Source organism: Zeugodacus cucurbitae, chromosome 6 (genome assembly GCF_028554725.1).
Source record: "Zeugodacus cucurbitae isolate PBARC_wt_2022May chromosome 6, idZeuCucr1.2, whole genome shotgun sequence".
Classification (NCBI taxonomy): Eukaryota; Metazoa; Arthropoda; class Insecta; order Diptera; family Tephritidae; genus Zeugodacus; species Zeugodacus cucurbitae.
Genome location: NC_071671.1, coordinates 45,013,520 through 45,041,167, shown reverse-complemented (window position 1 = coordinate 45,041,167; position 27,648 = coordinate 45,013,520). Strand labels below are relative to the sequence as shown.

Genomic DNA, 27,648 nt, shown 5'->3' with positions numbered 1-27,648 from the left:
TAACAATCGACCCACCTGTCGCACCATCTGGCCCGTTCAGCTGCCGCTTTTGACCCGGTCGACTGGCCCACACAATCTTATTGCCCGTCGTGCCTGCTGCGGCTGCTGCAGCCGCCATCGCCGCTGCGGCATCAGCACCACTCACCGTCGTGGCACCGCTTGTTGCCGCATTTGCCGAACCACCACTTATCTGCCGCCACACAATCTGCTGCGTCTGCTGTGGCACCAGCTGCTGCTGTTGTTGTTGCTGTTGCGCTTGGCGGGTTGTTGTTGTGACAATGAGTGGTGTGGACGCGGACGATGACAAGTGTTGCACTGTGCCACCACTGCCGCTGGCATTAGTCAAATGTTGTACGGCACCTCCGCTAATACTATGCACAGCCATTTGATGTCCACCAGACGTACTGATTATATTCACACCGGAGCCCGTTGAACTCATGCTCGACGCAGTCACAGCATTGCCATCAATCGTTAGTATATTCGTGTTCGACGTCGCCGACGAGTTGGTGTTCGCCTGACTACCGGATGCATTGGACGCATCACTATTGTTCTCGAACTTCACATTGGACAGCGTGATAACCGATGCGGGCGCTGTGTGTGTTGTGGACGTTTGGCTATTAGGAACTTGCGCCGATGCAGCGGTTAGCGTGCCGCTGGTGAATGCGGGTGTGGCTTTTTGTATGTAGATTTTTTGGGTGCCACCAATGATGGTGCCATCGGCCGTTGTGCTGGTCGTATAGATGGTATGATTGCCCGTCGCTGTGGCGCCAATCGGTGTGAGCGTGGGCTGACGCAGTGGCGTTGTTGTGACGGTTGTGGTGCCGGCATTCGTTGGTGTGGCGGACACGTATTGCGTGATGACCGGACTGCCAGACAGGAAATCACGTTGCATTTGCAGTATTTGTTGGCGCTGCTGGAACTGTTGCATAACATTTTGTATGCGTGGCTGGCGTAACTGTAATATTTGATGTTGCTGCTGCTGTTGCACCTGCCCTTGTTGGAATTGCTGCTGTTGTTGTGGCTGTTGTTGCTGCTGTGGCTGCAATGCAGGCACATTCGATGACGTCACCGTTATTATGTCACCAACCGCTGCCACTTCTTGCAAATGCATCTGTGTCTGATGATGCTGTTGTTGTTGTTGCGGCTGTTGCTGCGTCACTATTTGTTGCTGCACATGCAGCTGCGCTTGTGGCTGCCGTTGGTGTACCACACCGCTCGTTGTTATGAGCTGTGGTTGCACGTTGTTCGCAATGAAATGCGGCACGTTGGTCACGTTGGCTGCGCCGCCGCTGCTGTTGTTGAAATTCACACCTGTCACTGCCGTATTTTGCAATACTTGCGCGGGCATGGTTGCTATCGAAGTGGTTGTCTGTTTTTGCGCGCTCACCAAAGCACTAGTTGCAAGCGCTGGCATTGCGGGCGGTTCGTCTGCGGGCTCTGTCTTAATAGTCGTATCAGCAGTTGGCAAAGCTGTGGTTGCTGTGATATCGCTGGCATCGTTGGGCTCGGTTTTCGGCTGCACCTTTTGGAAGAATATATCATCCGGTAGTGTGCTGCTTGTATCAGTCGTGTGAAAACTGGTACCGCCATATGGGGCACAGCTGCTGCGCCACTTGCCGCCGCTCTTGGTGCGTGTTGAACGTCTACCGTCCTTGATTTTTGTTTTGTCGTCAATGCAATCCAGCAAGTCCGTTTCAACATCTGCTGCCACTTCGTCGACTTCGGCCTCACCTTCCAAGATGCCATTCCAAAAGTTTGTAGCCTGATTCAGCGTCTTGATGTCGTCGCATTCCTTCAATATATTAACTAGCATATTCTCATCCGTTTCATCGCCGTCACCCAAGAGATTTATGTCCGTCAACGAATCACCGCTTAAATTGAAGTCAATTGCCGAGTTCGAACTACCGGCTGCGCCGACGTCGGGACTCTTGCTACTGCCGCGCGTCACATCGGGCGCATAGTAAGTCTGCAGTAACTGTGTGTCCGGTTCGAGTTCGGCATATTTGAAACTGCTGCTTACGAAGAGTGCATCGTCGGAATGTGTATCCCACATATTACTCAGCGTCGACTCAGCGGTTTTGTGGGCATGCTTACTTTTTCGAGACTCAGTATTATCACATGACAATCGCAGCATTTCAACGGCTATTGGCGTATGTTGCGTCCATTCTACCAGCGGCTCTGTTGGCGTCATTTTGCAATCGCTACTATCGGACAACTCATCGGTCGGTGTTTTCGGGCGGAAATGCAACCAATCGCGTCGTATCTCCGACAGTAGCTCATTGCAAACGTCCAAGCGCTGACTGGAGGTTGGCGAAAGACTGCCCATGTAATCGTAGTTGTCATCGAATTGCGTCGTTGAGTCATTGTCGATCATTATATTTATGCCGTTAATGCCATTGTTGGCAGCATTCTCAACCCGATGCTGTGCACTCTTCATTTGATTGTTCCGATGCTGTTGACGTAAAACATCGGGCATTTGATTTAGCGGCGTTGACAGCGTGTCCTCCTCGTCTATGTTGACACGCGCACAATTGATGGAATTGAATTTCGTTGTTGTGTTGTTTGATGACTGTGCCATATCGGTGCTATCGTTTGGCTCCTTCTTCACGGTATGTCGTATTATGCTACTCAATTGTGCCAAGTTCACATTCTCCTCATCCTCCAGCACCTGCAGTTCCGAGTTGTTTGTGGACGCCGATTTCTTTATGCTACTCAACGGTTCATTCGAATCATCGGCAGAGGCGCCGCCACTTGTGCAGTCTATCAGTTCTTGCTTGATAGTTTTGGTTAGTTGGGCTGTTGCAGACGATGTGGACGTTATGGAACCAGCCGTTGTGGCGGACGTCATTGCGGCGGTAATAGCGGCTGCTGCTGCTGATGCGGCTGTCGTGGACGCTGACGATGACCCCGCCGGTGCTGTTGCTGGGCTAATGCCTTCGCTTTTTATCACATTAAATTTATCGCTAACATCTACATTCTTATTTATATTACTACTGCTAATGTTGTTGTTATTGCAGTTCATCAAATTGTTATTGGATCGATGATTGGGCCACTGCTGCTGCTGTTGCTGCATTAAATCGACCACGACCTCATCGGACACATCGTCTCCGTTCAACTTTTCACGCTTCACCTGTTCACTCAACAAGAAACTACTTATGCTATTCATGCTCTTCTCATCGATCAATTTGGACAAACTATGCAATAACCGCCGCGGCAATGGCTCTCTTGTTGTCGCAACATTTTGTGACACAGGCGCAGCTTTGGCATCGACAACACCATTGACATGATTGAAACGCCGTCGTTTCGTGTGCTCGCCATCCGCACTTGGATTACCACCCTCCTCAATGGCCTTCTGACGCTGCAGTCGACGGCGACGACGCCGATGTTGCAGCCGCATACGTTGGCGTTGTCGGTGTCGTAACAATGTCAACGACGAAATGTAGTTGGCATCGCGTGAGATATTTACATCTGGCGACAGCGTTTCCTCATAATCGTCGTCATCAAAGTCTGCCTCGACGCCATCATCGTCGCTAACTTGTGCGGCCGCGGCATCGTGTTTGGGTGACGGCACACCAGACGGCACCTCGACGGGCTCGACTTTGATCGTAGTGTTGGCGGGTATTTGTGATGCTGGCATTGCAGAAGTTGAGCTGGCTGCGTTAGTTATGTTGGGCAATGGCAGGTCAACAACTGTGGGTGGTGAGGCGGGTTTCACATGTTCTCTCTTCATATTTGCACACTTCGACGCGGCCGAAGTGGAATCACTCTCAAATATCGTATAGTCCAGCTGCGACCAGAAATCGTCCAAATTTGTGGCGATGCGATCCATTACGACGCGGCCACCACGACCCATGCGACGTCTGGCGAAACCAATGCAACGTGGTCTAAAAGGGAAGAAGGTACACCCAAATTAACTAAATCAGAAAGAGTCTGTTGTGAAATGATACACACCTCGGATGTCGGATAGATGTCAGCGTAAAACGATATTTCGGCTCACCAAAACCGTTGTCTTCCTTCGACTCCCAAGGCCAGTTGCCATCGTGGGCGAGCGGCTATAAACAAAAATGGTTAAAAAAATTATTACAAAACGAAAATATAAAATTGGTATTCCATTCGCGCAAGAAAACAAGAAAAATCTTAGCAGAATTCTTACATGTACGCGCACGCTCATGCTACCACAACTCTATGCTCATTTATACATAAACTACATATTATCATACTCTCTAGCCATCGCAAAAGCTCACCCTCTGATAGTCGCAATGTTGCTTTCGCCTAAATGCAAACGGTGCCTCCTCCTCGCTCTCGGAGCCCATTTTGTGCGCATGATGACCGCCTCCACCGCAACCCAAACCGCCGCTGCCGAACTCTTCCTCCTCCGTTTCGATATTGGACTCGTTGGCAGCGGGCGATGAGCTCTGTCGGTGCAGTTGCAGCAAATGCTGCGCGCTTAGCGCCGAACCTGCACCGCCCAGCGCTGACGCTGACAAACCATTGCCATTGCCAACGCCACTCATCAAATACTGTTGTTGTTGCTGTTGTGTTAGATGTTGCTGTTGTTGCTGCTGCTGTTGCTTATCGCGCGTCAATTTATGTTTCCGCTTCTTGTACGGCCGTTTCTCCTTGCGATTACCACTACCATTTGCGCCAGCATTGATTGCATCTAAAACAGAAGGGGTAGGGAGGAGGTGAAAAAAAATATTAATATTATTGTACATTGATATCTAATAAAATCGTTACTCACCAATCGTTAGTGTCGAAGGATTCAGGTACTGCGAAGCCGACGCATACAGATGACCACCACTGCCGGGCGTCACATTGTTGGCACCCGCTGCTGCTGCCAGCAAACCACCAGGCCCCAGTACACTGCCGACGCCACCAGCATGCGTCGCACCACTGGCCGACACAACACCGGCGGACGTGGTGCCTGTCGCAGATCCATGGTGTGAGTATTGATTCGTATACAATGGGGCAAACGCTGGCCTGCTAATTGCCAAACGAAGAAAAGAATAAGCAAAATAAGCGTTGTGTCGCTAATTCGAAATGCAGCAAAGTAAACACATACCTGGAACTCTTCAGAGAAGAACTCAATTCGGAGAGCAGAGCACCACTGAAGTCGCGCAGCTGATATCGCTTCTCGAAGATTTCTATAGATAAATGCAATTGCTCACGTTTCGTCTTCTCGCGGCGCTTAACCATCTCCAGCACGGTGGTGGCACGTTGCAGGTCGCGCCTAATTTGATATACATATACATGACATCGCGGAAAATTAATACGGTTTTTGGTTTTAGAAATAAAACTGTCTATTAGAAGCTCAATGAATGCTAATACGTACGGATTACGATGTGTATGTGCTGTGGTCTCCAAGACCCTACATTTTTAGGTTATAATTTCTAAATGCAAAACTAGCCCTGATTATACTCGAAAATAATAGTAGGTCTTTAAGAAAACACATATTTGTAACTCAATGGAAAGCTTTCAGTTTTAAATAATACTAAATTTAATTCTTTAAGCTTAAAAAGCTAAATGCTTATGGATCACAGCTATATACATAGAACTGTATATTTTTAAGTAGAAGAAATATTTTTAGTTCTTAAAATATTTATTTAATTCATAAGAAGCACTCTGTTCCTTGAATGATAAACTAAAATTTATATTACTTTCTTTTAAATGGAAATATTTATATTTAGATTTTATCCAAATCCAATAAAATAAATAAATTTGAGAAAATGTAATTAAGGTTAGTACTATAGTACAGTATAGTGAAAAACATTTACTATAAACCAATATTGCTTTATTCGGCTAGAAAATCTTGAAACTGTTTCTGTTATGCACTTATTAATAAACATATTTTTCTTTAAGAACGCTTTAAAATTTGACCTAATTTTTCCCCACATATCAAAATATTTTCCAGCTTTATGCAAATGATACTATATAGATACACTTATATCAGATCGCAAACTACAAACTCAAAGTACTGCTGTTTTTATATACACTACTGTTAATTACTACTACTTTACTTTTAATTACACTCATAAACGGCGTTTACGCTTGCACTCGTATTACCCCGAAATGTTTAGTAAACAACAGTTACTGTACTACAGCAAACTACATTTACTTCATTTTATTAGAAATTAAAAGCAAACAGTCAAAGAAAAAATAATAGGTAGTCACACTGTCCCATATAGTTTTATTCGTACGCACCTCAGCTTGAGCATCTTCTCATAGGACGTTTCATCGTTTTTGCGATTCTTTCGCGTTTGCATCTTTTCGGTGCGTCGGCGAAACGCTAAGTACGGATTGTTCGAAGATGCGCCCGGACGATTCTCCGTTTTCACAGTCAGTATCAGCGGATGTTGCTGTATTATTTCAAGTTTTAATTTAGCAAAATTTGTTGTTACATTTTTTCAAACATGTTTAACAATTTCTCTTATTTTTTTCAAATTTAATTTAAATCAATACTTTTTATAAAAATTGTGCGTCTTTATGAATCGGCACATTCTTTTTTTCTTCTCAATTATTATTACGTTTTTTTCGAGTATTTTAATAAGGATTATTACCATTTTTAAGCGTTTATTAAGCCAATAGTCGTAAACGGCTATGCTGACTTCATCGTCCTGTTTAAGCAATGCTTTCGCCTCATTCAGCTTAACGACCATTTGCCCTGAACTCTTCTCTAGCCGATCCATCATCTGCTCAAACTTCAGTGGTGTCAGATCGAGGCGACGACTCTGTTGGCCAATCCAAATCTCATCGCTGCTATCCATGTCGTAATCTGGCACATCTTGTTCGAGGCCCAACGCTGTAATGCGAGTGTTTTCAAAAAGGTTTAGAATTTTATTTCTTTTTTTGATGGAAATTAATTTATTGTACTCACGTTGCATGTGTATCAGTTGACGCGGCATTTTGTAATTTGGCGGATACATGCGATCGTAGGCTTCCTGATCGGTGGAAAAAACCTCTGGAGTTGGTATAATGAGACCAGTACATATTGCGCGCTGCAAATGGTGCTCCTGGAATATTTAAAAAATAACGATTTTAATTTTTATATAATTACTCCAACATGGTAGATAGTACTTTTGTGTAATTCGATTCTTTTAAAATATTGGTGAAGATAAAGTTTTAAAGTTTTAAACCAAAATTTGTGACTTTACATCGTTAAGAATCCTTAAATATACGCTATAACCGTCTTTACATTCGAATTTTGTACCGACTTTAAAAATACATTAACGAAACTACCAAATCCAGAAGGAGCTCTCCGAGTCATTTAATACCAAAAGAAGCTTTTGGTGTTTCGACTGAAAATTTATACCAAATATTTATAAGTATTATAATAAGGGGGTTTTCATTAAGAGCGCTACAAAAGCTAGCTAAGATATCCAAGAAATTCTTTATTCCCTTGAAAGTACATTCGATACCATTATGTTTGGAACTCGATTTCCCCACAGTCCACAGCTGAATAGAATTTTCGACGGTTTTCAACAGGCGCCGTCCTGTTGGAACCACATATTGTCCAAGTCCACATCATCCCACATTCGGGCCAAAAATCATATTCCTATTCACAGTAACGTGCCGGTGTTGATCGTCGCGGAAGAGGTACGGCCCAATGACATCGCCAGCCCATAAACCGCACCAAACCGTATTTTTTTTTGGGCGGTTGCAATGATGACTCATGGGGTACGTGTGAATTACTGCTTGTTGGATCGTATATCTTTCCATGATGAAATGGCAAACCTTACTGAAGAGAAAAGTCAAAAATGCGGGGGAAAATATGACGTCGTTTGCTGTCCCTATTCTTCTTTTGTAATATCCCTTTTAAAAACCCTTTATATAATAAATATGGATGGTCATAGTTTTAGGGAAAATTCATAAAAAACGGGTTATTAATGAGGGTAAACGGGTATGGAATGAGTCAAGTGTTTCTATTCTGCCAAGGTCATAACACCACCAATAATTTTATGCGATATTTTATTTTCCTTTATGTTTTATTTCATAATAATAAATTTCGAAATAATCTCATATTTTCGCTACTTAAATACTGCGCATACAAGCGGTATGTATGAGAGAAACAAATTTCAGTATATTTCATAAAATCATACACAAGTTAACGAAATCGGAAATAAATATATACACATTCGGTTCGCGGTAATCAGTAAATGAAACCAATACTGAGAGTATTGTTTAAACCTTGTCATTTTATTACGACTGTTATCTAAGCAAATACAAAATTGTATAAAAGCAATACTAAGCAATACTAGCATCAGAGCAGCCAAAGGGCAATAAAATGATAATGAATCATTACTTGCACACACAAACAGACAAACACACACTCACACAGGTACATATTCCAACTTGATGCGTGCAAATTACACCGAAAGACATGAAATGAATAAACTAAAACAACAACAATTCATCACACTCATCACATGTTGTCAAGCACGCTACACTAACTAACAGCAAAACGGCGAAATCGACGTCAAAATGTGCGAACGAATATGCCATAAACATTACGCGAATACGCTTTACTGCATTTGTACGAAACATATGTTTGTAAAATAATCGCAAATGCATGTTGATATGTGTATAAATTTGTTACATTTATTATGCACATGTTCACTTTCATGTCACGCCGCAGCCACCTCCGCCGCCTTTCACATGGAAATGCGCCGAGTTTTTATAAAATAGAAAAGTAGATAAATACTCGCGCGCCAATTTCATTATAGACGATCGATCGTTGAGCATTTGAGACTTTCGTCAGCGCCGGCGGCGGGTGGTGCGTGTAGTGCCGGAAGTTTGGATAATGGCAATTATATTTTGTTAACAAGCGCAGAGTATTACTCTAACAATTAATTTTGGAGATGATGGAATTCTGAGGCGCATAGGGAGTAAAGAGTTGGTAAGGTATTGAGACTACGTTTAATGTTAGAATAAAAACAAACGAAATTGTTAAAATAGTTCATTAACAACAATATACTTATTTAAATAAGGATATAGATTATTTATTTCATGACAGCAAGGCTTGACAACAGCAGCATAGTGTGTCCTTTTAGGTTATGTTTACGTTATTAAATTAGTTTAATTACACATTTCTGCAAGATACAAATACATGCATATATGTATACATTTATACATACATATATACATATTTGTTTAGATATTTAGCTAATTTTTGCAAGATACACAGTGTTAGAAAGAATATTAGTTACAGAACCTAATTTGCGGATGAATATTTATTGTTATATTTTGCTGATAATAGATGGAAAAATGGAGACAAAGGACTTTGGACCATACCATATACCATACCATGAACCATAACTCGAACTATAGAATTGCCAATGGAAGTCAAATTTCAAACAAATTTCCTGCCATAAATCAAACTTATCGACTAGGACATAATTTACTAAATCCGTTCCCACGACAGTCGGTTCTACGTAACCGGAACGGAACCGGATTTTTATCCGGCATTCCTCAAAATTATTTGGGGAATGTTTTATGCCGCTACAACAACAACAACAACAACAACAACTAGGACATAATATAAAAGTTAAAATTTTACTATCGAGGCAAAATTTTAAGAGTCCCTCTTTATCGTATGGAGGCGAACAAAAACATATGATATTACACTCATAGATTGCATAAATCATGTAACAAAGGCCTGGATACAAACGTCAAAAGCCAAACAATAGCAAACTGCAACATACAAAATCACAGAATACGTGTTTTAACGCAATTAAATAAAACTTTATGCGAAGTGATTAAATAAAACTGTGTATAAATCTATATTTTACACCTTTTTGACAAATTGAATGTTTTAATAAAACCGCCTTCTTAAATGTGTGTTATTTATTATTAAGCTACCCCTCGTGATATTTAATATAGAAAATTAACAACACATTAACACTGAACCGTACAATTTTTCTTTTTATTCCAATAATTTAAAAACATAGTATGCAATTGCCTTGTCCCTATCTCCGCTATTATTTTTGCCAACACTGTATATACTTGAATTGATCTGCATAAATTATCAGTAATGAACCAAATGAAATGTGCTAATTATATTATAATGAATTTTTGTGATTCAAATTGCCGCTTTCAAAATTCATACATATGTACATTTTATGTATACATACAGATGTACATACATGGTATGTGCACTAGAGTGGGTCAATTTTTTTCTTAACCCTGCATAACCAATCATATTTTTTATGCGTTATAACCAATGTTAGTCGATTCGACTAATGTACCCTAAAAATCGATTCTATGGAACCGGTTCTTCATTAAATATTATAAAAAATATCAAAAGAAGAAAATAATACAGTTTTTTGTTTTTAAAAATAAAAAATCATTCATATTTAGTTTATTTTTGATTAATTTTGGTATAAAATTTCTTGCTACTCTTATTCAGTCTTAGTAGTATCACATGGTACTAAGAAAAAAAATATAGAACATAACTTAAAAACATAAAAGGCTTTCTGTCGTTATACAATTAAAGCATTACTTTAAGTAACTAAACTAGAAAAAAACTTTTAAATCATTATTTTGCACAGAAGGCACAAAGCTCAACTTTGTGCTCACTACAGGTACTTTTGCCGCATTTTGTGCATACTGTCTTCGTCATGCGGTGTTTTTGATATGGGCAGAAGGCGCAAATTTCGTCCATTTGTGTTTATTCATACAACGTAAAATGTTTTTTGAAAAAGGTATAATATTTTTGTGAGTCGGTTGAGTAGGACTATTACTGCTTTCTTCATTGCTGCCTTCCAGATTGTGATCACTGCCTTCATAACCATCACTATCTACTGCTTCATCTGACGAACTTCCCTGCATCATTTCTTCGGATGGACTTGGTGCGTACTCGCTTTCGGAAGCACTGAAATCTTCTTCTTCATCATCGGAAAGATCCAAAATTCTCTCAATTTCATCGGTAGATATTCTATGTGCAGCTAAAAAATTTTGCACTAAACCCAATGTTAGTCGTAACGACTACCTTACTTTTACAAACACATACATACCCTTCAGCTAATCCACACAACCTGACTGTGTTCATCGGCAGTAGCTTTGCAAATGAATCAACTGTCACAATATTAAATGAGAGGACGATAGATAAAAAGTAAAAAAATTGCGAGAGCAAAAAGAAACAATGTTAGTCGAAACGACTAACATTGGTTAGCCAGGGTTAACAAAGCGGTTATCAAAATCGTAAACTACGATGAATTCTAAGAAAATTTGGCCAAGAAACCATGGGTCTAATAAGAAAATCGATCTACCGGTTTTTAACGAGAAACTTTTGTACATTGTATTTTGTAAAAAAAAATCCAATTCCTATTCCACTGTCGTTTGTTTGCTTGTTTTGTAGATATCGAAGCTAATTTGCTCAAATTTGGTATGTGATTTTGTATTTAAGCAGAAAATTCGACAGTACAGAAATTTTTTATAGGGGGCGTGGCACTGCTCACTTATGAGTTCATATGTATATCTCTCCGATTTTTTTCAAATTCTGCCTATGTAAGCTATATTTGGAAAATTATCAAAAGCGGACAAAAACCACACCCACCTGCCATATAACGATAATTTTTGAAAACATTAAAGGACAGAAATTTTAATAACTGTTGAAGGGAAACTTCTTGAGTTTGGTATTCGGTGTTGTATTGCAGCCAGAAATCCGACTATATGAAAATTTTGGCATGTCACCGCCCACTTTTGAGTGCATATGTAAATCTCTGGAACTACTTTATCGATTTCGTGTAAATTTGGTACACATTTTAGATTGTACCTAGTTAGGTGAGATTATGAAAAAAAAACTCATATTTTGCACATTCAGAAAATGTTCTACTAACAATGCTTTTTGATGCCAGAAAGGAAGTGCGCCAGAGGGCTACAAAAAAAATTATGTGCTAAGATTTGTACTAAGATTTTTGTACTAAAATTTTGTAAGAGCTTACAAAAAACCAACTATAAATTTTGACTGCACTGATTATGATGAGATGATAAACTTAGATAACAATAGCATTTTGTCGGAGCCGCCTTTCACTGAAAAACATATCCTATGACCATTTGCTCGAATACATAAAATTTGACAACCCTCCACTTCCGGATCCATAAATTCCTCCACATATTCAAGGAACCGAGCGCTTTGTGCAACTGCTGACTAGCGTTTCACGTCGAACTATAGAAAAAAATCGTGATGGTGTTATGGCAGTCACGGTTGCAAGTCGAAACGCAACATCTAGGATGGACAGCAAACAAGACCTTAAAACTTATTAATTGTGAACTTTAGAAGTATATTATATTTTGTTTGGCCCTTAACAGTTAAGTTTTTGCTTTATATATAGATATAAACTGAAATTGTTAACTGCAATACGATTTCACGGAAGATTAAAGCTATTAAAGTTTGAAATTTTATTTATTACTAGCAGACCCGGCCACACGTTTTTCAATGCAGAGAAAAAATTCTTAAAGACGAAAACGTTATAGCCGATAAATTTTAAAATGATTAATAGTAGGGCTCTTAAAATTATTCGATTAACCTGAAAACCGATTATTCGAATATCCGGCTTAACCGGTTAGTACTATTCGATTAATCGCAATGTGAAATTTATCGCAATTATGTCATTACTTAATGGTTCCCGTGAAATCATTGTTATTTTTTGCAAAGCAAGTTAGTCGTTAGTTTTAATGTTTCCCTTTTTTCAATAAAAAAAAGAAAATTATTGAACTTGCACTATTCGAATAGTCGACAACGAACGGTTAACCGAATAGTCGAAAATGAGCGGTTAACCGAATAATCGATGACTGACGACCATCCGAATAGTGCAAACCGAATATTATTATTCGAATAATGCCCTATTCGGTTAATTCGGTTAGTCGATTAGTCGAATACCAAGAGCTCTAATTGATAGACATTATTGTAGATCTGTGTTAAGCGTAAATCATTATAATTTGTATAACTTTGATTTTTAATCGTATATTGGAGAAAGTAACAAATGACCAAATTTCATAGTTGGCTTTATCTTGGCTTTAGTGACGATATTGATTACCTTCTTCAGAGCCAGTCTTGTTCTTTTGCAAAATTTGATGTTGATTTATGTTACGCAGCATGATGACAACTCACACTACTTTTAATTGCAAGTGTGTGGGGATTGTCCAGCAATTTGTGTAAACTCTTCTTTAACGAAATTCTAATCAAGATCAAAGAGATCCTTGTTTTTTTACCACCAATATAGGTCATTCAATCAGCCATTTATGTTTATTATATTATGGTTTCATGTCAGGAAAAACACAATGAATAAGATCCTCTTTCGAGGCCATGAAGTGACAGAAACCCGTTAAAAATGTTATTAATCCATCGAGGTATCAACTGCGTCGCTACCATTTTCAACTATTTCTACAATCGCAGCATGATATTGTTGGAAAAACACTCGTATGTTATTTGTTGTATTGTTATGTTTGCGATTCTTTATGTGTCGCCACAAATTAGATGATTTTAGGAATGTGATTAGTTCGTCAGCAACAGTTGATCCAGGAATAGTCTGGCGAAAATCACCTGCCAACAGAATCATGGCTTCACCAAAAATATTTTCATTGTCGCGTAAATCTTTTAAAGTCCTGTGCAGTACCTCCAGCGACTTGAATATCTGGAAAATCTTCTTTATAGTATATAGTTATATTATATATATAGTTATAGTGCCAAGTTGCCCCTATTCCCATTATAACTGGGCGTTGAAAATGAGTGAAATCGGTTCAGGAATTACTTCAACCCTCATATACTATATATGCTGATTTTCGTTATTCTATTGGACTTTATTTCAAATTGTGTGTAATAAAATTACATCAATAAATTCCGAGAGTATAAAATGTTCGGTTGCCTTTCCCTACTTATTACAAATTGTTTTCGGCTATCGACACAGCCTTATACAATTGAACAATGATAAAAATATTTTAACAAAGCAACAATGACAACTTTCGAAATATTATTATTTTTTGTTTTGTTTTTTTTTTTTATAATTTTGGGTGATTAGAAAATTGTGGATTTAAGACTTTTTCAGTCAATTTTTCTAATTTTTCTCTCCGTAAGAACCATCCCGGGATCTCTAAAAACATTCTAAACAAAAAATTTGCGAAATCGGTTTAGCGGTTCTCGAGTTATGCGCTTAGCAACACATTTTGCGATACATTTTTATATTATAGATTATTTTAATTTTTATGGGTGGATAGGTAACATATAAAAAAAAACAAAATTAAAAGTTTCTCGTTAAAAACCGGAAGCTCCATTTTGATTTTAGACCCATGGTTTCTTGGGCAAATTTTCTTAGAATTCATCGTAGTTTGCGATTTTGATAACCGCTTGGTGCATTTTTTTTTTTTGCTCCATACAAATTGACCCACCCTAATGTACACATATATGCTTGTTTGAAAGATTAGCTAGAAATCGCGTGAATGCAAAAACATTTCACAATTTCTATATTCAGATATCCGAAGGCTGTGTCTGTTACTTTATTTTTTAAACCTTACATAAAGTTCTTGTACAAAACAATTTTGGTAATTCTAAAATATATTATGAATGAAATCCATGATTTCAAAGATCAATTTTCATTCGAATACATCACAAATGAATTAAATATATGTAAATATATCAAAGTTCTATAATTTGTACCGCCTCTCCATTCTCCCTTAATATCTTTGTACATATCGCTCATTTACTTGAATAGTGTTAATTTAATTAATTTTTCACCAATATCGTTGTAATACAAAATGTGTCGTTCTTTCTGAAAATAAAATCAAATTCACCTTTTCACATTATGTGTTGGAACACAAAATATGTCGTTATTTCGTAAAAAAAAATATAACTAATTCTGGCACAACTGAAATGTGTCGTTATTGTGGTTAAAAACTAATGCAACATAACAAGTTTAATAACGGCACATTCTTATATCACGGTTTATTTTCCTACGCAGCGAAATGAAATTTTTATACAATATGGATGATGAAATTGCACACATTTCTGCATACTCAACTGAAAAATCGTGTTTTTTGAGTTATGACACTATTCAAGTAAATGAGCGATATGTACATATTTACTTTGAATGATTTCCTCCGAATCCCCGACTATCTATCTATGTGTAATCTTTGAATTCATATCTTTATCGAATTGACCGCAAAAATCATAAACAAAATTCGTAGAAATTATTATTTCACATAATTTTTTATTCAAACTTAACGCTTTTTGTTGTTTAATCTCAATTTTTTTTTCAAACATAACACTAAATGGATTTATATATGTATTTTATGGTGAATAAATTATTTGATCATAAAGTTAATTCATTTGATAAATGAATAATGAAGATAAAGGCAGAGATGCAAATGCGAGCACGTAATATGATGTGACAGATATTGGCGAACCACTCCTACGAATAAATAATTACTGAGCATACAAAGAAAAATATATGCGGAAATAAACAAATATTTGGGGACTCTATGAGATACTTACTACAAAAAAATCTTGTGCAAGGAGTAGTTTACAGCAAAGTGATTTTGTAACTATTTACATATTTTTCATCAAGTCTTAGGGATGCAAAAATTAATAATTTTTAATGCACTTAAATATTGATAATATTTACTTATGTTCTGAAACGATGCTTTCAGCATATAATTATTTCAACGATTTCTCAATATAGATTTATAATGAAAAATTGATAAGGGATTACTTTCTGGGTAAAAAGAATACCATTCTTAACTACTTCTCTTAAAAATAAGTGGTTTATGATGTATTTAATTGAATCTATTATGCGAATATATACAATCTAAATTTTCCCAAAAAAAAAATCGGTTTACTACTTGAAATCAGCTGAGCTTTAGTTGCCTAGTACATAGTCATAAAATATTAAAAAATAAAATAAAAGAAAAATATTATAAATCTAAAACATACACAAAAAATTAAGTATAATAAAAAAATAGTAAAGAGGAGTGTCAACAAAAAAAAAACATCTTGAACAAAAAACAACACTTAAGCAAATATACATTAAGAACTTGTCTGATAGCAATCAAATTTAGCAAAAAAAAACCAAGAACAAAAAATCGTAACAACAACTACATACATTTGGATTTATAGCTATACAAATTTATTATTATTTTTTGCAAACCATTGGCTTCACATATGCTATGTGCTCCTCAACACAATACACTGGGGAACGAATATATTGAGTTTATTTGTTAGCCGAATAATTTTTGCGCCTACGTTTTCAAATTTCAGCATTTTTTTTATCTATATGCTTGACTTGTTTCTTTTGAAAAAAAAAGAAAAGAAACATATCACCTATTGTCTAGACTCTGTAGACTGCTGACTATCGGGCAAACAGCTGTCTTAAGGCGCACAGTAAGAGAACTTTGCTGTAGTGATGCATATAGTATATGAGTATGTATGAATAAAGGAAAGTACAATGGTATTATTATTTGTTTTGTGAATAAAATCTTAGATAATTTTACAGAAAAAATAATAATTGGCGATGGAAAAAGATAAGTTATATAAGAGATAGAATATTTTTTATTTCTTTACGAACTAAAGTAGCTAGACAATGAGGCAACCAGAACTACTAACGAAACCAGAAGGCACGTTTTAGTTTAGTAAATTAGATCCGTTATACAAGTACATAATCGTAATTAGCCATTACAAATTGTGCGCGCAATAAATGGTTTTAATATTACTAATAAGTTGAGAATTAATTTTTTTATATTGAAAATAAATAATTGTAGTAGCAATTAGTAGACTTCATGCCTTCAAACGTCTTATCTGTGAAATGTAGCGAACAAAGTTTGAATAAGTTAATCAATCGGCGACTTGTAGAAAAGAGAAACACAAAACGGACGAAGAAAAAAATAAACAATAAACCCATTTGTAGCTATGTTAACGACTATATAAATATACCTCGAAATTTACAAACATACATACTCCTAAAAGTGTGTAAAAGCAAGTGTGAATGTACATATGATTAATCATACGTAGATACATACATAGGTTATTTCGTATATAGTTAATAAAATTTTCGAGATCGTATCAACAAAAACATGGAGAACTATTAACTATTTTTTGTTACCGGGTAAAAGTATTATAGACGAGAAACTTGGCAAGGTGAAAAAATAGCCGCTCAAGATCGAATACTCGCTGTGGCGATATGAACGAATTTAGAGAACGAGAAACTTCAAATTAGTAACTAGTTCGCAGTTAGAAAATTTGGCCAAATCATCATCAATGTTAACTTGATGTTTTCATATTTAAAATCTACATAAATAAACTACACTGAAAGCGATTTCAACATTTCTACAGTCAGAAACCCAACAATTTTTAAGCTAAGGCGACACCAAACCCAGATTTTGACGTACAAAAATACTAAAAATTGCCAATAAGTGAAACCACAGAGCCAAACGTGCAAATAATTTCACTTTACACCCACGTATATTGTATTCCAGAGACAGTAAGATTGTGTGAAGCACTAAAAAGCATACACCGACTACGTACCGTTGAAGAACAAAGATGATAAACGCTTCACCAAGCAACAAACCGCATGAACTGAACTGGAGGCTATGAACTGCCAAAAGCAGAAACAATAACGCAAATATCAACATACGACTTTGGAGAACGAATAAAACCAAACTAAGCAAATCGACTTTAAGACGGCAGAAGTTTCAGAAACAACAAAAATGTAAAAACAAAAAAATAATAAAAATAAATATCAACCAAACCAAAAGAGCTGGAAATGAAAGACAAAAAAAAAAATAACTTTGTGAATATTGTTCCAAATGAAGTGGAGTAGCCTGAAATGTAATCGCAGCAAAGCATGGAAAGGAAGTAAAAGCACTGCCAGCCAACACATGCCAAAATGAATAAAACAAACAAAGAATAATAAAAAATAAAAATAAATAAATAGAAAAATGTGTACAATTGCTGATACAACAACAAGATGTACAGTGGCACTTCCCAATTCTGACAATGAGCAATTTCAGCAGGTCACGACTTACGTTAAGAGCAGCCAAGAACACACAGCTAGCGCTTTCGAAAGACCTTTGCCGAGTTTTTTTGTTTTTTTTTTTTTGTGTCTCCGTCGTGTGAATAACGATAAAGACGGCTATGACTACATTTGGATTTTTCGACTCAGCAAAAAATTCAAATTAAGTATAAACTAAAAAAAGTGATAATGAAAGCCCGATATAAAGATGGCATATAAGAGCGTTAAATAAAGATAAGCAGCAAAAAAGTATGAATTTATACAAATAAATGAATAAAGTAAACATGAACATTCGCAATTTAAATGCGGAATACATAAAAGGATTATTGTAAATGAAACCATTTACGGTGCATATTCTTATACGTAGGCTTATTTTTCATTACTCTATGATATGATGAATATTTTTTAGGAAAGAAAATATGTACAGTATACTCTCGAAAAGAAAATTCTCAGAAAGTAAATAATCGCGGAAAAGTTAATCACCTTTAAGATTACACATGCACCTCGAAAAAGTAAATTTTTTAATTTACTTTTCAGAGAGTGTCATAAAAAATTCGAAACGAAGCAAGCAGCGTTTTTTACGATGTTGCAAAAACACTTACTCTCTTGTTTATCGCGTCTTTTTAGTAAATAAACTCTCCTACTTGATCCACTGGTTTAAAATTGAAAACGATGCAAATCAGGTGTCAGACTTTTGGAATTGTCGTACAAAAATGATTAGAAAATATAGAATAAAAAAAGAAAAAAAAAAACAAAAGAATATTCAAGATTTTTTCTCTTCATAGTAAATTCATATGTATGTATGTATGTATGTAAATGTAATTATGTTTTTCATGTAAACCCATATGTTTTATTAAAGCAAATAAATGAATGAATTTTTTAAGTTTAAAAATGCATTTAATATTATAAAAACAGATAATTTAGGTATATATTTGGAAAAGTAAATTATTCGAAAAAGTAAATTACCCAAAATACCAATTGATTTACTTTTCGAGAGTATACTGTAATTAACTTTTTTCCGTTTATCCCAATTGCAGTTACAGTTGATCTCCTTTTTACACGGTTTTTTTTGCACGGATTTTTTATTTTAATTGTATACTTTTTTGCAATAAAATCAAAATTCCATCCGTCAATACGTCACAAATCCATTGCTGTTAATAGAATTTATTAATAAATTCTAAATTAGGTTTAAAATAAAAAATACAAATCTTAGATTCGAAAGCCAGTGAAAAGGTTGCAACAATTTCAATACGTAAACAAATAAATGAAGCTGTATGAAGAAGTAAGAAAAAAGAAGACACAGCGATTAATGACGGAACTTTGAAAAGTATTATTTTTTTACCATTCCCAGAATAGTTGTTGTTTGTTCCTTCTAACAGTAATATGTACATATATATAATACCAGAAGTCTATAACAACAACAACAGTGAAAATTCTCACTGAGCGAATAGATAGAATTTCATGTAAAATTAGATATTTTTTACACGTTTTCTATTTTTTGCACGATTTTTTTCTTAAATTGGTCCCAATAGTGAGTTTTATATAAAAATTTGATTTTTTTGCACGTTAACCGTGCAAAAAGGAGATCAACTGTACTTATTATAGCAGAGAGTTTGATAATATTCATGAAAAAGAAGTAAACAATAGAAGACACTATTCCATGAACATGAGTGTCCAACTTAAAAAGATGGTATGAAAAAGCCTTAAGAATATATAAATAAATTTTAAAGAAAAATAATTGATACTATTAGTATTTATTATATTAAAATATCGAATATATAAAAAAATTACAACGTAAAACAGTTAAAAAAAATAATAAATAAAAGTTTTGGTAATTGCTAAAGAAAAGATAATGTGTATAAAACTTTAAAGAACCATAAATAATTTAAGGAACAAAATAATTTCATTGTTAGAAGTTTTTATTTTATTTTAAAAACTCGAATAACGAACCACCCTGTTATATTTTTTCGCCATAAATACTAAACTTTGCAAAATTAATTATTTTAAGAATGTAAGTTATTAAAATTCATTAATTCAATAAAATGCAAAAATTGTCATTGAAAATTAAATACATTATTTGTGCCAAGTAGCAGTTGTGAAACCCTAAGCTTTCCTCAATAATGAACGATTTAAGTACTTACATGTTTACGGGCACTATTTATAAGTAATTTCGTTCATATTGCAATACAAATTAAAAATGATTGATTGAAGGAGAAAAATTACAATCGAACTTTTTAATCTTATCAATTAGAAGTCGGTATAGAAGTATATGGTTGATCATATTAATAATATAATAAAATCACATAAACTTTTACACTCAAAGGGGTCCACATATAAACTTTATATACATATAAGCACATAAGTTGTTCAGTTTAGTTGTTTTATTAATCATTTTTCAATGAACTTGAAATAAGTGGTTCACGAAAAAATAAATACACATGCAATATGATAAAACAATTCAGTAAATAAAAATATAAAAAACATTCGCTTTATAACGCTTGATAACGGTGCGAAACCTATACTATATGAGTGTTTTTTTTTTTTGTATATAAAAATGATTTTCATGAGAACTGAGTTGTTTGGCTGTCATCGACTGCTTATCATTTACAATCTATTTCAATCTTTCAACAGTAAATGAATAGTATAAGTAAATAATAAACGGTAAACAATTATTTTCCAAATATTTTTTTCTCAGTAATTATATGAGCTGTGTTTTTTAAGCACAATTTGGGAAAGAGGGCAAATTGAGACAATAAAAAGAGTGAAATACAGTAGTTTTCCGAAATAACGAATGTTCGTTTTAAGGAAAACCACTTATATCGAACAAGCAAATTTGTTACATTGATTACCATAAATAACGAACATTGGAGATTTGTAAGTACTCGGTTTAACGAACAACATGAAGAAGACATATGAAGAAAAACATCGATTCAGAATTAAAAATAAAACTTGAAAAAAAATTCAAAATTAATTTGCAAAATAAAAAATTTTTGGATTTCATAAAAAAAAATTAAAATTATTGATCAGCACCAAATAGAAATGTAATTGTCAGAATTATTCCACTTTGGAAGAATTTATTGGATTTTAATTGTTTTGATATGGTTTTTCATTTTTTAACAAATAATTAATAAAACAATTTATTAAACTGCAATTTACGGGTATTTAACTCATTTGAAAAACATACCTCTAAGTGAGTACTCGAATTAACGAAAAATTCGATGTAACGAACAGGCCTGGCAATTAATGTGTTCGTTATTTCGGAAAACTACTGTAGTAGGTAAAATCAATTTAAAAAGATAAGAAACGAAACCATAGATCAGACAGGACCTAAGCGGATTTGGTTTCGCTTATGACAACAACGGCCAAAAAACGATTTTGAGTTGAGCAATGTTTCAAATTGAAATTTTAACTAAAGTAAAAACTAAATAATGATATGTTTCTCCATGTGTAATACTTTCTTAACGGCTACTTTTCGTTCTTAACAAATTCAACGCATATATATCAACTCTACTAGAATTACTTACAGAATCAGTGTGCGTTAAGCCTTAACTAAAAAAATGTGGGCAAATTACAATTACATCAATACGAGATATACAAAAGAAAATCATTCGCACAAAAACCACTTTTATCCGTTTAAAACGAAGCGAAGGGAGGAAGACGTTATTGAAAGGTTGCTATCAGCAACAACAGCAACTTTCACAGCGCCATGACTACAACAATTGTATAACCGTACGAAAGCAATACAGTGGTGTACAAGAAATCCTACAGCTGCAGGCAGTGTACCACTATTCCCACATCTTTGCGCTTAATTTCAGAAAGATGTTTGCTTTACAAAGTGTGACTGTATTGTCAGCTGAAGTGTGAGTCAGAGTTTATTTATGCATGAGTGTGTATGTGGACTGTTTAGTATTCCCAGCATTTGGCTGCGGTTCGATGCGTCTGTTTCTGATTTAATGGACAGTAGTTCTATTGCTACTCGGTTGCTAGTTGTATTATTGACCGAAGTTAGATGTTTTATCCCCAATATACTAAACTTATTTTATAATTTGCTATGGGTAGTAGTTAATATTTATTTGATTTCATGTTTAATAATATTTAAATATTTGGAGAGATATTTTTTTCACCATAATGATGTGGATATATCAGTATTGCTTTATATGTAATTTATTATTTGGAAATCAAAACATTTTATTTCAAGTATGCAAATGACATATTCCATGGAAAAATGTGTTGGTAATTACCAAGTAAGGCAACCACATTCCTACGTATACACCATATTTACTTATAATCACTCAGGAAATTCTACCTGTAAAATGAGCAAAGGCATTATTAGGTGTTTACCTGCCGTACAATACATACATATTTGTATGTATGTTTATGCATAAAAAGACACCTATAAAGCAGGCATATGTTAAATCTTATAGGAGGAAATGTAATGAAATATAATAACGAAAAAATTACCTGTTTAACAGCAGGTCATCGATATGCCTAACCTAACTTTCTGTTACACGTACATATGTATATCCATAGCACAATGTGTAAAATATGTATATTGAACATATAAAAACAGTTAAGTTTAAGGCGTAATAATTGCTAAGGTATATTGAAAGGAATAGCGAAAACTGTATAACAAACACGCAAATGTGAAAACAAAAACATTCAGTCATTTTTGTTATTTGCTGACTAATGTATAATGCTCATATTGCGACGAATAAAATTAATACGACATACACACTAACCCACACAGAGCTTACGTATGTACATTAATTGTTATACAAGTGAGCTTGCAATTGAAGATTATCAATTTTTATTTTTCTTTTAAATTCGGTTATTCGCATCAAATTTGTTTACTAACTTTTCTCTTCACCCCTTAAAAACAATTATATTATACAGAACTGTTTCATTTTGATATCGGAATTGTAATCTTGTAAGCTTACCGACTCCTCTTCCTTCTCCATGCCACTGGGCATTTGTGGCACAGCGCGATTTATAGCCGAATATTCAGGCAAATCAGGCAGTTCCTCTGCCAAGTAGATGGGCATCTGCTTGGAGGGATCGAGCGCACGCGCTCGAAATGACAATTTCGACATGATGATGATATTAAAACGATGTTCGGATGTGTGAGTATGTAATGTAGTAATGCAACGGTGGTTACTGGTTTTTTACTTTTATTACGTTTCTTGACTCTTTTTACACTCTTCTACTCAAACGCACGCCTCGTTAGTAGTCAACTTGTTTATGTCAAAAACAGCTGATCGATAGAGTTACGTTTTATGGTTTGGATTATTAATGATCTTTTATGTTGTTGATGAGCTTGCCTGCTCTGATAATGTAGTTTGTTCTTATGAATTTAAGAGCTCTCCGCTTTCTATTATCCTCTCCTTTCTTTGAATTAATCTAATTTAAGCGTACTTTTTTCACGTCAACAAGCAAATGCTGTTGCTTTCGCGATTGTGACGTTGACTTTCGTTGTTGCACAAAAACGTGTAACGTCGACGATAAGTCTAATTTTATGTTGGAATGCGTCGACTGCTGCTTGTCCTGCAGCAGCGGCGTTAAACTGCTACTAAATAGCCTCTGTGATGAAGAGGTGGAAAACGGCTTCTTGTCGTTATTAAGCAGGTGCTTCGAGGTAAAGGAGCTGTCTTTGCAAATATTATGGGGTGTAAATGTAGGATGCAAGAAGAGATGCGTGAGATCCACAAAAGTCGGTATTATTACCACCGCTACAGCTTCTGTTTTTGCAACTTTTATTGTGCTAGTTACACTAGGTCGCCAAGTGTAGATGTTAGTATTTGAGAGAATAAATAACGCGCCTTGCGGACTGCTGCAATCGTTGTTGACGCTGCTTCGGTTGTTGTTAGTGCTAATTCGATAATTATTGTTATCGCCTTTCGCAAACCAACAATATTCCCTTTCTTTATGAAACGTCTGTTGTTTTTCCAACTGCGGTTGCAGTAAACGTCGGTCAGTAGTGGTTGCTGAAGAACTACTCTTTCTATTACTTTCCCAACTATTGATACTATTATTATTGCAGTCGCTGTGTTGATCAGTTGTTTTGAGGGGAGTGACAATATATGTATCGGAACTGTGACGATTGCTGTTATCAATAAGATTTTCTTTCGTTACCGCTCCAGTACACACAGCTGATTTAGTTGCGTTGTAGTTAGTGCAACCAAGAGGATATTTTGGGTTGGTGGATTTTAGTTTTGACTTAAAATTGCAACAATGATTATTTATAGCGAAATTGCTATTGCTGCTTTTCTTGTAATGATGTTGATGGTTAGGGCAAGATTTGTTGTTATTGATAGTTTTCTTGCTGACGCTGTAAGAATTTCCGTATAGCGTGGACAACAGCGTTGATATCAACAACAAAATGTAGGCGAGAAAGTTATTGCAATTACAGCACTGCGGTGGTAGCAACGACAACGACGAGCGGTGCAGTGGAATCGACGACATTTTTCAAGTTGAAATCGAAGAAATCAAATGAATTGGCATAATTACGTTGATGACTTTTGCACATTTCATTGCAACATTGTAGTTCTCTTACACTATTATTTAAATATTATTATCACACGAACACGTTTCTGTTTTTTTATACACACAATGTCTTTGCTGTCGTCGAATTTGAGTTTGTTGCGACTTTTCTGCTAAAGCTCTTGCTGTTGTTTACTGCTGGATGTGCTGATTTTCAAACTCGTCTCCGGTTTCTCCTTCCGGCGATTTTATCTGCTTTTTTTATTTATTTATTCTTTATAATTTTCTCCTCCATTATAACTTTTACAATTATTGCATAATTTTAGTTCAAATTAATATCTGCATTAAAAAATTATTAATATTAAATTTATTATTTATATTTAAAATACTATATTATTTATACAACTGTTTGTTGTTGTGTACGTTTTCTTTTATGCTTTGTATCAATTTCACGGCGAATTGAAATGACAGCTGCATAAGAACGTAGGGTCAAAGGAAATTTTAAAATAATGGGATCATTTTTTAAAACTAATTTTTGTCACGTTTGCACTTTATTTTTTTGTTTACATTCTTTTAAAATGCGTTTTAAGAAATGCATAAACTCATTTTATTGACTATTATATAAAGGGCTGGAGACGGCATTCAGGTAGTCAGATAAACTTTCCCGCATTTTTTAAACTAGATAAACAAAAAAGTGGTTGCAACATTTTTTACATACACAAACTGCTTCGCAAGCGCAGGCACAACCGGGCGGGATTATCACGACGCTGCACGAATCGTTACGGCGAATTCGTACAAAACAAATACTACCCGGCGAATTCACAAATGCTCCCTCTGCATTAATACAACGCCGAAAAAACACGGAAACTAAAGAAAAAGGGCACCACAACGCAAAAAAATAAATGACTTCCATCAATATTTTATGCACTTAAATATGGAATAATTCATTAAACGATGACTGAAAAGCATTGCTTATATTACAAAAACTCATTTTAACACCACTTAAAACTTTGAACACTTAAATATTTAACACAATTTACGAAGAAAATTTACGATTTTGCAGAAAAGCGTGGTTTTGGCATAAAAGCCATAATGGCGGAAGACTAGTCGTCGACGATGTTCTCGGCAGCGTTCGCGCTAAACGACAAGGAAAATATGTATGGAATATGCCCGATAGCGCCTGTTGTTATCGCATTTACACTTAAGCCCACAAAGCCGATGCTATACAAATGTATAGAAAAGTCGAACAGAGCCAAAGCAGAAAACACAAAAACATGCTACAATAAACGACAACGACCGAACCGAGCACGTTGCTTTACTCCGAATCATTAAATATACACACTATTTTCAACTCTTTTTCGCACACGCGTGTTACGCGTTCGATTCTTTCCGAAAACTATATATTCAGCGCACCTACTCGCTCCTAGATCCGAATTTTCGAAAAAACATTGCTCCGCGCACGCTTTCCAGCGACCGTTACACACACTGCTACATTCACCCTACCACTACTACCAGCATCGTAATGTATTACGACGTACTGGCAATTTCATGTTCGCTTCTATCTTATCGGTTGTACACTACGCCTCCAGCCATCCATCTCTTACAAAAACAAAAAATCCCGAACCAGATAGCTGGGTTAAGCACACTTCGTGCACACACAAACACACCCGTGCCAACACGAAACGCAATATGCGCCATATAATCGTATTCACTACCGACCTCTCGTTCACACCTCAGCGGGATGATATGTGAGCGAGCGAGAAGCAAGTGAGATGACCATTATTTTTCGGGTCGGGTAAATGGCGAGCACCATGAAAATTTTTTTCACCAAAATCGATCAAATTCGATTAATTCATACTTTTTTCACAACGTATTTTCTGCACTTAAACTCCGCTACTTTCACATATTTTATATGCGAAACACTACGCGTAATCTTTAATTGTAAATTTCTATTAGATTTTGGAAATAATTTCCACTTTTTGCGTTAAAATTCGTTGCCAATTGTGCAACGACACGAGTTTTTCACAGGGGCACGTTCTTCACTGAACGTAATGGCGGCTCGGCTAAAATGTTTCCGAATGCTTTCGGAGTTGTAGTGCTACTGGCGAAATAACAAAAATTAAAACAACTCGTTGCAGGGCATAAAACATAGTCAAAATTATATGCGAATGCATAGAAAAATCGACAAAATTTTCAAATAATTATTGGAATAATGTTTTTGAAGTGTCAATGCAGTTTAAGCACAAAATTCTTTAAAAATATTGCTTGTTGGCATTTCCTTCTAGTAGCGCATATTCGAAATCATATATTCAGCGCATGCGAGTGTGTTCAAGTACAGGGTATACCCAATTAGTAAATAATTTCAATTATCATTTTTAGTAATTGTACTAAAATATTCGCAAGAAATTAAATAAAATAAATGTAATTCTTCAACATTTGTCTGTATAATAATTATAAATTGTTTATTTATCATTGTTAAGTAATATCACAAAACGTATAAGCAGTATCTTGCAACATTATTGTTAATTGGTGGTTTGTTAATATTTCGTCAACTTTTATTACTTCTTTCTATTAAATCGAAACATTTGCGAAAAAAATAATATCTTTATTGCGCTCATTTTCTATTTTCATATAGTTTTTTTATGTAATTTAACTCTTATATAGAATAATTGAAGCTGCTGAAATGTTATACAGATTTTAACACAAATTATTTACTGTTATAATAATCTTCAGCGCCACCTATTGGAAAAATTGTACGCCCTCAAGTGAACCAACTGCCGAAACTCATGAATTTTTATAAAGACCGACTTATCTACGTTAAGTTCTAACACATATGTATGTTTGAATACTACCGTAATAATATGAATACCATAAAACTGCATTAATGGTTTAACTGTTTCATTTAAATTTAACGTTTTCAATATGAAATCAATTTGCGAGTCTCTTATTCAGCACTATTCTCAGATACATATGCTCAATTGTCTCATTGTTATTATTATTTTCATAACTCAGATAAGACAAGGGTGGAGAAGTATTAAACTGCTCCAACATCGGCACTGATAAGAAAACTCACCTGTGCAAAAATGGTACGAGTAAATAAAAAAGGTAAAACAACACGTAGCTAGATAATACTGCAAGCTATACAAATACAAACACTAACAATAGCGGTATAAAT

At 35.4% G+C, this 27,648-nt stretch overlaps 1 protein-coding gene across 7 annotated transcripts in view; it reads right to left on the bottom strand.

The window, feature by feature from the left end:
• The window catches only part of LOC105209843 (uncharacterized), a 34,606-nt gene extending 7,976 nt beyond the window's left edge, over positions 1-26,630 (bottom strand). Inside the window, exons 1-11 of one of the 7 annotated variants that reach the window (XM_054235206.1) lie at positions 26,332-26,630; positions 22,934-24,812; positions 6,875-7,010; positions 6,558-6,799; positions 6,202-6,356; positions 5,063-5,230; positions 4,933-4,983; positions 4,742-4,890; positions 4,245-4,660; positions 3,952-4,052; positions 16-3,884 (exon numbers count right to left, since the gene is read on the bottom strand). In XM_054235206.1, coding sequence (XP_054091181.1) covers positions 16-3,884; positions 3,952-4,052; positions 4,245-4,660; positions 4,742-4,890; positions 4,933-4,983; positions 5,063-5,230; positions 6,202-6,356; positions 6,558-6,799; positions 6,875-7,010; positions 22,934-23,086 — 5,440 coding nt within the window. In that variant the 5' untranslated portion in view covers positions 23,087-24,812; positions 26,332-26,630. Of the gene's footprint in view, positions 1-15; positions 3,885-3,951; positions 4,053-4,244; positions 4,661-4,741; positions 4,984-5,062; positions 5,231-6,201; positions 6,357-6,557; positions 6,800-6,874; positions 7,011-22,933; positions 24,813-25,191; positions 25,505-26,140 lie in introns of those variants that run through there. The other 6 variants (XM_054235207.1, XM_054235205.1, XM_054235202.1 and 3 more) reach the window with 6 other exon arrangements.
• Positions 26,631-27,648: the final 1,018 nt, after the last annotated feature.